The 16190-nt window shown below is 33.8% G+C and overlaps 1 protein-coding gene across 12 annotated transcripts in view; it reads left to right on the forward strand.

Annotated features, from left to right (window-relative positions):
- Window positions 1-16190, forward strand: part of kank4 (KN motif and ankyrin repeat domains 4) — a 91819-nt gene that overhangs the window by 69630 nt on the left and 5999 nt on the right. For 10 of the 12 annotated variants that reach the window (XR_015493816.1, XR_015493813.1, XR_015493814.1 and 7 more), the window contains 6 exons: window positions 1234-1327; window positions 7101-7337; window positions 10431-10515; window positions 11569-11788; window positions 13437-13579; window positions 15333-15533. Coding sequence is in view for 8 of the 12 variants with exons in the window: in XM_087257546.1 (XP_087113672.1) it covers window positions 1234-1327; window positions 7101-7337; window positions 10431-10515; window positions 11569-11788; window positions 13437-13579; window positions 15333-15533 (980 nt within the window). In the remaining 4 variants the exon portion in view is untranslated. The remainder of the gene's footprint in view (window positions 1-1233; window positions 1328-7100; window positions 7338-10430; window positions 10516-11568; window positions 11789-13436; window positions 13580-15332; window positions 15534-16190) is intronic. The other 2 variants (XM_087257551.1, XM_087257552.1) reach the window with 1 other exon arrangement.

Genomic DNA, 16190 nt, shown 5'->3' on the forward strand with positions numbered 1-16190 from the left:
GATGGAACGTTAATAAAAATGTGAGAAGAGAGTGTGTTCTACAGCTGGTTTTGTTGGTCAAGCCCACTCACATTATTGATAATTGCACAGTGTTTCCATATTTAAATGACAATGTCTCTATAATCAGACCATATACACAAATATCTACAAATACTGATGTCATCACAATAGCTATTCTAAATGCATCTAGTTTTTAAACATGGACCAACCACTTGAAAGCAATGCATAGTAAATACCTCACTGACTTTAAAATGAAGGATTTCTGAGTGTCTACTGATCTAAAACAAAGCTAAAAGTCAGCTTCAAAAAATAAATTAAAAAATGCATATTTTGCCTGATTATATATGCATGTGTGGCACAGAAACCAGTCTGTTGCAATCACCCAGTGGCATTACGCTTTTATACTGAAGTTGCTTACTGAATGCCAAGATCATTTAGGAGATTGTGTTGACAGTTTAAAAGCATCTGGCCCATATTAAATTGCTTGCAAAATGGTGCGGTCTCATGAATTCTGGCACCTATTGTTATTTGTGCAGCCACAGTTAATTATGCTCTTTTGATCTAATTATGTTATTCTACAATTCCACTAAATATTATCATATTACGGAGCAACCTTTTTATTATAATTTATAATTCCCTGACTAGTTTGGATTCTTTGGAGATAGTTTGGAGTTTTTTTGTCATTGTATTCTAATGAATGAAAACAGTCTTGTGGGATTTTTTTTTAGCATTTCAAACTATTTGATGTTTTTTGTAATTGTATTCGCTTGCTCATTTTGCTGTGACATGCATCTTTGTTCTCTTTAACAATTACAGACAAGCACTATGGAGCAAATATCTGTAAATGTTTTGTTTTATCTTCCTTTTGTGTTAAGGTTTTGTAAAATCTAAATGTGATGTTTTTGTGACAAATAAGAACGACAATCTCTTGTTAGAGCATTAATTTTATAGCATCAGGTCCTCTGTGACTGTAACAGTTGTTTTCACAGTTTGGTGTGCTGCATTATGAATGAGTACAACTAACTTATCTGCTCTATGGAACCCAACAAGTGAATGTTTTGCATTACTTCTGGTACAGGAATCTCAAGAATAATCTCCTAGACTGCGCTTTATTCTAGGGTTGGAAAAATGGAGTTTATTCTAATACGCGTTGGATTAAGTTAGTGCAAAGGTAGATGAACAGGTGCAGGCTTGGCTTATATTTCAAGTATCTAACCATCTCTCCTTTATCAGGCCTCAAATCCATCATGAAGAAGAATGACTGTCCTGACAAGCAGGGCAATGGGGGAGCGAAGAAGAACTTGAAGTTTGTTGGCGTTAATGGAGGGTATGTGGATTTTATACATTTTTGGCATATTTTTCTGCATTTGAAACCTTCAGTTCTGCTTGCCCCTCTTTAATTGGGATTTGAACTCTACTTTTCAGTTTTTGAAGTGAGTGCACAAGAACAAGAATGCTAAAGACTGCAGCTCTGGTGCCCATTTTGAGGCTAGATGAGATGACACTGACTCCACTAACTCAAACTTACTCCTGTTTGGGTCAAGGCACTAGTTTAAACCCCAAGGCAGTGTCTAATACTGACTCTTGAGGGTCAGTGCACAGTGGAGATTTACTGGTCAGCTCAGTGACACTTGTTAAGGCCATGTACATGGGTATTTTTATAAACAGTTTTCCTCTCCATTAAAAAAAAAAAAACTCTGTCCACATAAATATGCAAAAACACACTGTAGTACATGTTTAGGGCACGCTGAACCAACAGGAGGCAATAAAATCCTTTTATGCTGGGTTCACATCAAATCTGGAATTAGCGTGAGTACATTGCATACAAGTCAATGCAAACATGAGAACATAGGCAGATTACTCCCTTTATCCTTGTACCCCCACCCACAATGTGGAATACGTGGGGCATTTGCAGTAAATGTGCAAAATTTGCCTCAAGCACATTTTCAACATTTGGCGCTCTATTTTAATGATAAGCAAAAAGCATTATGGGCAAATTTTAAGGACGAAAAAATATGGTTTACGCCCTGGTGCATGGTCTAACAGGGTTGTCTTATTCTCTTAATGAGTTATGGGTGCGTTTTGAGCATACTTGCATTAAACCAATCAGAGTCTCATCTTTCATTCCTTTTAAGAGTCAGTTGCGTCGCAAGGCGCATTTGCTATTTACATGGCGGACTTTGTAAGTAGAAAAACTGAATGCGTCATGAGCGAGAAAACAGCTAAACAGACCATCTGCACAAGGATAAAGAACAAGCCTCCTCCATTCGGCCTCTTTACTTTATCTTTACTTTACTTTTTCTCTTTACTCCTTTACTTTTTTGTTGATTAATTGTCATAAATAAAATGAAAATTCATATATAAAATCGGACCTGTATAATAAGGCCCTTGGTGTGATCCCTGCCATTTTGGACAATTAGAACGGAGAAAACAGTGCACGTTAAGATGTCGTAAGGCAAAAACTCCAGCCATAGCAGCCACACGACCACAATGTATCCAGAATTTTGAAAAATCTTCTCACGATTGGAGTTTTCAGAAAGTTTTTGTGTGTTTTTGTGTGAACAAACTTTGTAGAAAGCCAAACCTTGTAGAAAAAACTGCGATGTTTGTGTGTACATGGCCCAAGTGTCTAGTGAATCAGAATCTGATTGCTTGACAGGTGTATTTGATTAAGGGCTGGAGATAAGCTCTGCTGGACAGTAGCCTTCCAGGAACAGGTTTTAACATCCCTGCTCTATCCCTCAGCAGAATTCAAATGGAGGGGGGGTGCACTTTAATGGACACTAAAGACAGCAGCTTCTGCATTAGTTGCTAGTGCACCACTTGAGATCTCTGCTAGGTCACGGTACCATACAAACCCTTGTAGCATTGGTGTCCAATATTGATCCTTGAGGGCAAATGTCCAGCAGGGCATAGCTGAAACAAACTCCAACACACTTGTCTGTAAGTGAATCTTAAGACCTTGATTAGTTTATGTTTATTTATATATAGGTTTGGACATCTACGTCCCAGCAAGATTTGAATCCCCATGTCTTGCATTTAGACAGATGCCAAAGCCAGCAGCCTCTAGTGTTAGTTGTTTGTGCACCTCTTGATTAACATGTGCACTATTTTCCACAGATTTTACTAGCTATAATGGTATTTGAATTCATGGAACAAATCACCTGCTATCTGTGTAGAAGTTATACTTTAATAAAAATAAAACAAAATTAAGAACCCTTAAAGCCTAAAGAAGACAGACAATATATAGAGATTTTCTGTAATATTTGTCAATTGCCATTGAATCACAGATGCTGGACTTTTCATGTGTTGTGTTGAAGGATGAGTCTCATTTCATCAACATCCATGACATCAGTTGTCCATCCTGTCTTTTTGCATCCCTTAATCTGGTTCATCCTTCATCACAGTGCTCTGTTAGAAATGGACCATGAGGTGTCAGCATTGTATTTTGTGAGAGCTGTTGCATGTTGAGTGAGACCTAGTGAGGCGACATGAAGAACAAAGTCCTCTCTCTGTTCCTCTCTCTCTTTCACTTTGTCTCTCTCTCTGTCTGTCTGTCTGCCTGTCAATGTGTTTGGTGAATGATTTGTTTATCTTGGTGTTAGAGATGGTTCTGTCTCGGCTGTATTTGACCAGCCCTCAACAATAAGATAATTATCCAGATAGTCTTAGGCAAACAGTTTGCCTTCCATATGCTTCAGAAAGGAAGAGCTAAAATTCTGCTGAACCCTTCTCTTTCTGAAGCCCAAAGAAAATAGTTTAAAGTTGGAGAACTGCAAGTACGGTGAACTTCTAAAATGAGGTGGCAAGTTCCTGTGTGTGTTTTTTTTTTAGTCCAGTGTGATTCTAAATGTTCCATTGTCGAGTTAAAGGCATATGGAACAGCACTTACCTCACACTAATAGTAGTTTTTTATAGTAGGCGATTGTGCTACCCACTACGCCACCGTGCTGCCCATCAGTAATATTACTGAAATTAATTTAAAAACTGAATAAATAGAAATTTACGCACATTTACACAAAACTATAAAAATACATAACTATTATAAAATAAATAGACTCAATGATCGGCTAAAATCAGGGAAAATCAGTGGATTTCTGCTCTTATTCCATGTGGGCCTAGTCATAATGGACAACAGCTGACATCAGAAAGCTTCACGATTTCTAAAAAAGAAAGATTAGCACGTTTAATACATTTTTTTTTTATTTCCACAATGGATTTCCTCTGATCTGTCATGTTGACCAATATATGCACATCTTTCAAACATGACAAATTAGAGGAATGATGGTCTTGATGCTGCTAGCTGGAATTATCCATCAGTGTTCCCTTCCAGCCAGGATGTCATTCTTTTTTTCTGGGCATTTCTGACAAAAGACGCCAAGTACAAAACATGCAACTTTAGTACCTATTGCTTGTTAATACTATCGATCCCAGAAGACAGACGTTTACCTACTGTATGCCAAGTATAAGGTAAACTACAGCAAAATGTCGTGGAGTTCATTTATAAAGTTGGATGAACTACACACAGCATATGTGTACAACCAAGCACATGCACATTTTAGTCAGAGCGGTAATAATGAAATAAAGGTGTTTACATGCCTGATTACGAATAACATCAGTTTACAGCACATTTAGTATTTTTATTATATTATCATATATATATATATATATATATATATATATATATATATATATATATATATATATATATATATATATTATATTATATTATATTATATTATATTATATTATATTATTTTTATATATTAAGTAGGCGACGCAGTGGCGCAGTAGGTAGTCTCCCTGCGCTCGCGTGGGTTTCCTCCGGGCACTTCGATTTCCCCCACAGTCCAAAGACATACGGTACAGGTGAATTGGGTAAGCTAATTTGTCCATAGTGTATGAGTGTGAATGAGTGTGTGTAGATGTTTATCAGAGATGTGTTGCAGCTGAGTGGGTATCCGCTGCGTAAAAACATGCTGAATAAGTTGGTGGTTATTCCACTGTGGCGACCCCGGATTAATAAAGGGACTCAGCTGAAAAGAAAATGAATGATATATATTAAGTATGTCCTGGTCCTCCATGTTGGGGGTTGAGCATTGGGCTAATGACCCACCTCGTAAAAAAATTGATGTTAGGAAACATTAACATGGTGCGGCTAAATTTCAACTTCAATATGAATGGTCCTGTGAGTAAAGTAATTATATTATGTTATATTATATTATATTATATTATATTATATTATATTATATTATATTATATTATATTATATTATATTATATTATATTATATTATATTATATTATATTATTTTATATTATATTATATTATACTTTCAGTGATTTTATCTGATTTTTCTAGGAGGTTGTAGCTTATTTTTATAAATGCATCTATTTTAAGTAGCATATATCAGAGCTCTTTGGTATTGTAACCCATTTGGATTCAAATACCTTTAAAAATCCTTCTTCTTGAAAAGATTTTGACCAAAGAAAATGTTCATTTAGTCTTATCAGTACATAAAAACGAAGCATGCTGGACACCCTTTATCACAAATACTATCAAATGACATGCATGTATGACCTTTCATTTATTATTCTTGTTTGAAATATTCTATGATAAAGTCTGAAATCGTGTGGGAGTGTTGGCAGTTTTGGCTTGGGTTTGTGTCTGATAGACTGTGATTATCCTGAGAAAGGCCCTGCACTGCTGTTGTTTGATGACAGCTGGTGATTTCAGAATTTACACACAGTTTTGACCCAAACCACCGTAATATAATTTCATTCTGCTAGCGCTGTCAGCCAAGCACAAACAGCAGTATCAAAAACGCTGAATCGCTGCCTTTGGCAGCCCAATGTGTTCATTTTCTTTCCAGCAAACCCATTGGATTAATCACATTTGGAAATGATGATTGCTAAGATATTTGCTGCGTTGCATAATAAACCACCAGCGCATGTCTCTGACCTGAAGTGCTCAAAAGAGGCCCTCGTACTAAACACCCTAATAAATGTATAGTCATCTGACCTGCAGCTACAGGCCTCCATTCACCCGTGTCCTTGAGGAATTGAGGGAATGCCATTCCTCTTGCCTATCTGAAAACATCCATGAAGGAGCAGCTTTCTTCAGACGGAGTCAACATATAAGAGCCCCTCATAGCTCACAGGGGTCCCTCTTATTTAAACTGATTTTGTGAGCACAAACATTTTGCATGTGCATTTACAACAGACATTATACATTAGTGTACTATTTATGGTAAGGGCTGTGTATAAGTCAAACATGGATTTAAATACCATTTTAATATTTTTTTTCTCAATTTAGAGTGGTGTTTGCACATAAAATAATTATTATTATAAACAAATTATTATTATTTATATTATTATTATTATTATTAGTAGTATAATAATAATAATTATGATTATGATGATGATGATGATTATTAATATTTTTATTATTATTATTGATTTTCAAACTGGTTTGTTGCAATCTGTTATCTCAAATGGTTTGAGTTACGTTAGCTTTTTGGGATTTACAATGTAATACGTGCTACTATACTACTACTACTACTACTTCTACTACTGCTACTACAACTACTACTACTACTACTACTACTACTACTACTACTACTACTAGTTGTAGTAGTTTAATTATAGATAACGTGAATTTAACTGCACATTTTTTTATTATTATGTTGTTTAATTCAAAACAATCCAGCTGTAAAAAAAATAAAGTCATTAAAATCAATAATGTTTTGTCATTACAAAGATTCACAAGTACACAAAACAAGATAGAAAGGGTTAATTAACTGTTTTGCTTTTGTTGTTGTTTAAGGTTAATGCCTAAATACAGTAATGAAAAAGATGATAACTGATTAAATTATTATAAAACTGCATCCTCATTATAATCATCATTATTATTATTCTGACAAATAATAACTGAAAACTAAACAAATTAAAGAAATAATTATTATTATCATTAATTTTTATCATAGATTTTGAAGCATATATTGTCGGTTGGCATGTCAAAACTAAGGTGTAATTGAATTTATTCCCTAAAATGGCCTCTCATCAAAAGAACCAGCTTGACTCAAGTTATCTGTGTGTCCAGTTATGAGAGCACGTCCAGTGAGGACTCCAGTGGTGAGGAGAATCAGGACGCGGTTGAGGAGGTGGAAAGCTCCGAGCCTGAGGTGGAGCAGGGAGAGGAGGACAGTGGGGCGGCCCAGGAGGAGGCTGCTGCTGCTGGGGAGCAGAGTGAAGGGGTGCAGGCGGAGGGGACAGAGGGCTCTGAGGAGCCTGATGTCTGCCAGGCCTCCATGAGTCCCCAGGAGGAGCAGCCTGTCAGGTGAGATGGAGGGCCGTGGGGAAAAGAGGGGGCTTAACTTTACAATCTTAATATTAATATGAGTTATGTGGTCAACTGGTGGAATTTATATTCAATATATTTTAGATCAGTGGCATCTCTGCTTTGGAAGCTTATTCAAAGGGTATTTTAGATGGTCCACTTAAACAGGCGTGTCAAAGTGTTGCGGCCCTGCAGAGTTTAGTTCCAACCCTGCTTATACATATCTACCTGCAGGTTTTAAGCAAGCCAGAAGGACTCAATTAGTTTGATTAGTTATGTTAATTAGGGTTAAAACAAAACTGTGCAGAGCTGCAGCCCTCCACTGAGTTTGACACCGGGGATCTAGACTTATACAGTCATGGGCAAAATTATAGGCACCCTTGGTAAAAATGAAAAAAGAATGATGTGAAAATAAATCTGCTTTGTTTTGCCCCCCCCCCCCCCCCTTTTTTTAATTTTCATTTAAAACAAATCACAAAAACCTACAAAGTGGCTGAAAGTATTGACATTTCGATAAGTTATTGAGTGAAATGCCTCTGAAGTTTATTTCCATTCATATTTCCTTTTCTTAGCACACAATGGTGAGTATAAACATGATAGTCCAGCCTTGACTCTCTTCAATATAAAACACAAGGCCAACATTGTTATTCCTCCAAAGTATTGAGTGAAATAGAGTAGTGCTGATATGCAGCAAGAGACAGTTGAGCTTCACAATATAAAAAATGGCTGTAAGAAAATAGGTAAAGCATTTCCACCATTAAAGGGATAGCTCACTTACAAATAAAATTTCTATCATCATTTACTCTTCCTCCACTTTTTCCAAACCTGTTTCAGTTTCGTTTTATTTTTCTGTTGAACACAAAGGAAGATATTTTGAAGAATTTTAGAAACTGGTAATCATTGAGTTTTTAATATCTGTTTTTCTTATGGATGTCAGTGGTTACAAGTTTCTTTCTTCAAAATTGAATGTTGTGTTCAACAGAAGAAAGAAATTCATAAGGCTTTGTAAACAATTGAAGATGAGTAAATAGTGAGTATTATTTCCCCATTTTTGGATAAACTATGTCTTTAATAAAGATGTTTGAATCAAATCTCGATGTTATGAATCTCCCTGAAACTGGATACGGGTCTAATGTCTTGTGTGGCAAATTTCTTTGAGAGGTGAATTGTAGAAAATAAGTTTTCAGATGAAACCTTGTATTCAAGGTCAAATAAACTGCAGGAGTGTTACAGTTTTTTTATGCCAAAAGTCCTGGACATTGCTTAGATTAAAGCAAATATCAATAAAAAAATAATTCCACTTAAAAATAAGTCTTATAATAAACCATGATGGGATCTTCTGGACAATGATCCACAACTGGACAATCCCAAATCAACAAAAAAAATTGTGTACAAAAGTAAGGTTCTGCCCTGGCCACCCCAGTCCCATGACACAAACCCAATATAGAGTGAAGAAAGATCACCAACATGGGCTAGAAAATGAGATTACTTCCTTGTTTTCATTTTTTTAATAACCCAGTTAACTATTTTTTTTAACAAAAGATAATAAAAAAAAAAACACACAAATGTATTTTCACAGCGTGTCGTTTGCTCATATTAACCAAGGGTGCAGGTAATTTTGAGCATGACCATATTTTGTGTTAGTCCCTTTTACTTTTTCAAGCTGGTGTGAAAAGCTCATTAGCTGATAATATGAGCTGGCTTACCACATTAAAGTGTGCAGTGACCCTTCATGCACGTTTCTCAAGGCAGGAGCCCGTGTTATGAATCAGACACAATCCTGCCTTTTGTTCTGCCCATCATCTGGCTGGAAAGTCTATGTGTTGAGTGACAGGTTTAATATGTCCAGTGTATGGTCCACTTAAAGCACTGCTTCACTACAAAAGGCTGAAGCAAAAAAACATATAACATATGGAAAAAGCTACAGGTGCAGTCTTCTTTTAGGATAATTAAAAACATTGTTTTCATTGTGAAATATGTGTTTTTGGAATAGGGAGAAGGTTGTCAAATGTTAAAATGTATTTATGTCATGCTATAGTTCTCATTTTTAGACAAATAAACTACATTAAATTCAGCTGAGATATACAGCGTATTATTGTGCAGCTATGTAGTGGTAGTATGGATTATTAATGAAATAAATTAATTCATTAATTAACAGGAAAAAGCCAAAGTTTGTAGACAGTATAATTTGTTTTCTTTTTCAAAAGTAGTTATTATTTTTATTCAATAATTAAGTTACGGTGAATATGTTAATTTTAGCAACATTTGACATTTAATTAGGAATTTTAAATCCATGCTGTTCTTTAAAATTTTCTATTTACCAAATTCTGAAAATAATTTTAAGCAGCATAACTTTTAACAAAACATAACACTGACAACTGCTGAAAATTCAGCTCACACACACAAAAAAGGCATATTCAAATATTTAATACATTTTTAATGTAAAATTATTTCACTGTAATAATATTTTACTGTTTTACTCTATTTCTGGTAACAAAAAGGCCTTAGCATAATAATAAAAACATTTAAGTCTTACCAATCCAAAACGTTTTGTAGGTAGACCCACACATACAGAATGTAAAAAAATATAATCAAATATGTGTAAATGTAAACACAATTCCTACTCCTCAAGGGACAGAACTTTTTTCAGAATCTGCATGTGCTATAGTTAGTAATGCAGATGTTTGTGTCATTCAAATGTTGGTAACAGTTTGCTTGAGAGGCCTAGTCAATCTCAACTCATGTTACCAAATTTCAGATTACCAACCTGCATTGCAATCCATATCTATCAAATACAGACTTTCTTCACAAGGCTCAGGTCTGCAGCCTTTCTGTATTTGAAAACATTTTACATAAACATTGAAATATATTAGAATGATGCATGATTTAATTCTATGTATTTTACTATTATTATTTTTTCACAATAGGTTCTAGACTATACCTGTAATATGTACTATACTTGTCTCTCTTTTATTAATTTTCCTTACCTGGAAAACATGCAGAACAGACATTATGTTGTACAGTCCTACACATACGTTATAAGTGTACTGTGCCCCTGTGATTTAAATTACAGCTCAATCTGTGTCGTTGCAGTGAGTTAGTTGATAAGAACTTCATGGCTGCTTGTCATTTCCTGAAGGATCGCATGGCAGAGGTTTCTGCTCCAAATAAAGAAATGGTAAGCAGTTTATGTCAATGTATTACCTTCAGTGTACTGAGAAGCATTTGTGGACAGTAACAAAGTATTTGTTTTAGATTAGAACAATTAATTTGTGAATCAGACTGATCCTATTGTATGTTAAAATGCCTTAGTGTTTAACAGAAGAAAACAAGTCAAATGTGAGAGGGCTAAGTAGTAAACATTAAACACTAAAGTAGCTGAATAAATGAACAAGGAATTCTCAAGTTTAAATGAACTCTTCCTTTAAATGAACACAGTTTTTGTTTTTTTGGAAAATGTTCATTTTACAACTGCCCTAGAGTTAAACAGTTGAGATTTACCTTTTTTGAATTCGTTAATTCAACTCTTGGTCTGGCATGAGCACTTTTAGCTTAGTTTAGCTTAAATAATTGAAATGGATTAGACCATTAGCATCTCACTCAAAAAAAAGTTTTGACAAGTTTCCTATTTAAAACGTGACTCTTCTGTGGCTACATTATATACCAATACCAATGGTTAATGAAAGGTTGTAATTTTCTAGGTCGATGTGGCTAAATACTCTCATTCTGACATAAACAATCAAGGAACATTGCTGGGATGCCTTGATATTAGGCAGCACTGTTACTTAGTTCCCTAGATGGGGACTATTTTCAGGTCTGCTTCAATGATGTTAAGCTAAGTTAAAAGTTTTTCTTACAGACCCGAAGATCGGCTCAATGGATTTGAAAAGAGTAAAACTCCTTTGTTTAACTTTAGTGGTGTTGTAAAATGAGCCTATTTCCAAAAAAAAGTAAAGTGTTCCTTTAAATGCAAGATAAATCAAGAACACTTGTACTTTCATCAAAAATAATATAAAACAATTATTATTAAAAGAAAGTATCATTAATTTTAATTTAGTGTGTGATTTCTTTATCGTATTGCTAAAAAGGTGTTAAAAAACTGAATATTTTTCTCTATTTATTTGGTACAAATCTTTATTTTTCTTTAAAAAATAAGCTTTGTATATGGATGATAACTTTAAAATCTGTCTTCTGCTGAAGTGTGATGATTCTTTGACTGTGTGAATTTCAGAGGCAGGTTCTGATGATGTTGTATCAGGAGTGGTTTCGTGTGTCGAGTCAGAAGGATTCTCAGGCTGAGACAGTCACACTGTACCTCAGAGAGGTGGGCTTTCACACCCCGACTCTGCTGCGCTACATTGTGAACCTGGCAGATGGCAATGGCAACATGGCTCTGCACTACAGCGTGTCCCATTCCAACTTCACTGTGGTCAAACTCTTACTAGACACAGGTGAGAGACTAGTGTGGTCTTATCTGAAACAAGACTAGCTTGAACAATATAAGTAATTTACTTTTGAAGAATTTAACTAAATGTTTTCTTGGTGGCATATGCAGATATTTGATAGAAAATACAAATAAATATACATGCAGTTGAAGGTAAAGTTGCAAAAGTTTTGGTCCCGCTTTACATTAATTTGCCTTAACTAATATGTACTTCCATCAATAAATAAATACTATGACAGGCCGGTAGCCTGCCTGGTAAAAGGGGTGGACATTTTGCAATTATATGCCTCAGTTTTAACTGAGATTTAAATACTGTATTTTAGTGACATTTCAAGCAGTACTTTTTTTGCTGGATTAGTCAGATGTCATCATAACCACACTTTTTGATGTACTAAAAATATTTTCTAAAAATTTGCAATAAAATATAATTAAAACAAGACAAATAAAATAAATACAAATTTATTACATCATATATACTCAAAAAAGCAATCAATCTGTTAAAGTAAGCAACAGCAATCTGTTAAAATGTTAAAGTTCAAAAACTGTAGCCCACTAACATTTATTAGACAAAAAACAAACTGGCCAGCACATGCAACTGTCCTCAGTCTTTTTTCACCATTTCCACAAAAAAATAATAATTAAAACATAATAATAATAATACAATAATAATGAATTCTTCAGAACTTTTCTAGCTTCTTTTATTTCAGAAATAAGGTCCAATATTTAGAATAAAGTTACCTGTAAAATGTTTTTTCTGTTTAAAAACAATACAATAGATACAAATCTATCTGTCTATCTGTCTATCTGTCTATCTATCTATCTATCTATCTATCTATCTATCTATCTATCTATCTATCTATCTATCTATCTATCTATCTATCTATCTATCTATCTATCTATCTATCTATCTATCTATCTATCTATCTATCTATCTATCTAACTGTCTGTCTGTCCGTCCGTCCGTCCGTCCGTCCGTCCGTCCGCCCGTCTCTATATTTCTCTCTTTTTCTTATTACTTTTAGTTTGTTTTTGCATGTATTATTATTATTAATAATGTAATAATATTATAAACCCCTTACTTTTTTATTGGCTACAGAACAAACCGCCGTTATCTAATAACTTGCCCAATTAAACAACTTGTGCTAATAACCTAGTTTAGCCTTTAAATGACACTTTACGCTCATTACTACTATGTTGCAAAATAATTAGAAAAATCACGTACTGTCTTTGTTTGGCAAAGACAAAAGTAATTAGTTTTTTTTAAATGAATATGTTTAACAGTCCGTTAAATAATTATGTCTGTGTTTAACTGCTTGTGGGAATTTTTTCCAAATAATTAACATTTCTCAGGAGGGCTAAATAAGCAACTAAAAAAGCAACAAAGCATCATACAAGTTATCAATTGGATGTCTTGTCTAGTTTTTTAAAACTATATTAAAGCTAAATTACCTGGCTGATATATTAAATAATTGTTCAATTACAGAATTAAGCTTCATTCATTATAACTAATTAACAATACTAACAGCAGTTTCCTCCTGAAACATTTGTTTGCATCAACACATTTATTAATGTTTTACTTTGCAAACAGATCAGTCTCTCTCTCACTCTCTTTTCCTTGAATTTATTAATGTTCTGTTCAATGGTGTGTCCATCAGGCCTGTGTGAGGTGGATCACCAGAATAAGGCAGGTTACACTGCTATAATGCTGGCAGCTCTGACTGCGACAGAAAATCCTGAGGACATGGAGGTGGCACAACAACTACTGAGAATGGGCAAAATCAATGCTCGCGCCAGCCAGGTACACACAGAGACACACTGCAGTATCCTGTACTGCAAGAACACACATACACTTTCCTGCTGACGTTTGCTATATGGGTGATTCTATGATTCCAGCTGCCTCTATATTATTTGGTGTCCAAAGTCGTTATTTTTAATGGTTTTATTGGTTTTATATACAGTAATTGTACTGTAAGTGTCTTGTTTACAACATTAAACTGTTTTAAATAACTTAAACAAACGTCTGTCCATAAAACTTGCATCAATTCTGTTATCGTATCATATACTGCCTTTAAACGAACAAACGGCCAGAATGTGAGGTAAAGGAAATGATGTCAGTTTCACTTACTGATAAGATATAAAGCACTAAAAGTTGTGTTCTATCTGAGAAATTAAAATGATCCCTGAAATTGTTTTGTAAAACTGTTAAAGTATACCGTAATCAAAAGGAAAACAACTAATCGCTGATCGCACAGTGAGTTGTTTAATAGTCTTTTTATGATTTATTAGTGCCAGGAACTATTTAAATAATTAGGTTTAAAGGTATAAATGTCTCAATTCTGTTGCTGTCAAAGTCTTATTAGCAACAGAAGAGTTCACAAAAAAACTATAAAGTAACTAACTATTTTAGTGTATAAGATACCATACACAATTTATTTTGGCGAACAGTAACATTTTCTTCCTTAACTCCTGTATCGAAAATGGTATCTTCAATAGATTTATAGATATACATAGTATTTATTTACAATCATCATGTAAGACAATCTGTTGTTAGCAGTTCAGTTTATAAAGATTAAATATAAAAAAGTGCTGGATTGTTTATTTTATACATTTATCTGATTGAAGGGCAATGATGATGGTTTACATCCACCTTTTGCCGCAAGGGACATGCTATGGGTTGTACTTCTGGTTCGGGGAACTTAAATTCAAGAAAATGGAAAAACAAATCACTGCAAATAGGCTGTGCTACAAATAATCCAGTTATCCATCATGAAAATAGTTTATATTTGTGGTCTGCTGACAGTAATTTGTTAATACTAATAGTTGCATTTCAATACTGGATGGATAAACTGTGAATAATGACACACGGTTATTGACTTCATGATTTTTATTTATTTATTTATTTTTTTAAGAAAAGCCTTCTGTTTATCAAGGCAGTGTTTTTTAAATGTTATATATTTATTATATATATATATATATATATATATATATATATATATATATATATATATATATATATATATATATATATATATATATATATATATATATATAATATCGGTTTTACATCCACCTTTAGCTGCACGGGAATTATTATTGGTTGTACTTATATGGTGGAACCTATATTCAAAAAAAAAAAAAATCACTTCAAATAGGTTGTGCAGCAAATAATCCATTTATCCATCATGAAAATAACATAAAACATGATAATTTGACAAGTATATCTGTGGCTAAAGACCTTCTTAGTTCACAGTTTTGTTCCTACAGGTTATCTTCTTTTTGTTTGCTAAAGTGAGAATCGATATACATCCTTAATGTTCTTACAGAAAGACTTGTTTCTAGTTTTTTGGATTATTTGTGGTCTTCTGACAATAATTTGTGAATTCTATTAGTTGTCTTTTAATACTGGATGAATATAATGTGAATAATGACACATGGTCATTGAGTCATGTTTTTAGATTGTTTACAGTTTAGCCGAAACTACTCACAATTTATGCAAAGCATCATACTGTAGGGCTAAGAAAAAAATAAGGCTATTTATGATTCTCCACTAGTCAGGGCAGACAGCACTGATGCTTGCGGTCAGTCATGGACGGGCGACAATGGTGCAGGTTCTTCTGGACAGCGGAGCGGAAGTGAACCTTCAGGATCGAGATGGCTCCACTGCTCTCATGTGTGCCTGTGAACACGGCCATACCGAGATCGCCAAAATACTGCTGGAGAGACCAGACTGTGACCTGACACTCACAGATAAGGTGATATTATTAAGCATTATACAGTACAAATGACATTGAAGTTTTGACCCAGAAGATATATATGTACACATACACTACCAGTCAAAGTTTGGGGTCAGTATGATTTTTAAATGTTTTAAAATAAGCTTCTCCTGCTCACCAAGGCTGCATTTATTTAATTAAAATACAGTAAGATTTGTAAAGTTGTGAGATGTTATTGCACTATAAAATAACTCTTCAAAAGTAGTTTATAATTTAATTTAATCAATTATTACAGTGATTTTAATTATGAATTTTCTGCTCCATTACTCTAGTCTACAGAGTCACATGATCCTTTAGAAATTACTTTAATTTTAATAATAATATTAATAATAATAATATTATTATTATTATTATTATTATTATTATTATTATTATTGTTGTTGTTGTTGTTGTTAAAAATAATAACAATAATGGTATTAGTAATAAAAGAAATAATGACTGGAATAATAGTTTTATTTGAAACTACATACAATAAGAAAGCAATTGTTCAAAATGTACATTTTTTTCTACATTTAATAAATTCCACCTTGAATAAACAGAATATATATTTTTTCAAAGAAAAAAAAATAAAACTGACCCCAATCTTTTGACCGGTAATGTATATACAAATGACTAAGAAGTCATTCAAGACCCTCA

Source organism: Danio rerio, chromosome 6 (assembly GCF_052040795.2).
Source record: "Danio rerio strain M-AB ecotype USA chromosome 6, GRCz13ab, whole genome shotgun sequence".
NCBI lineage: Eukaryota > Metazoa > Chordata > Actinopteri > Cypriniformes > Danionidae > Danio > Danio rerio.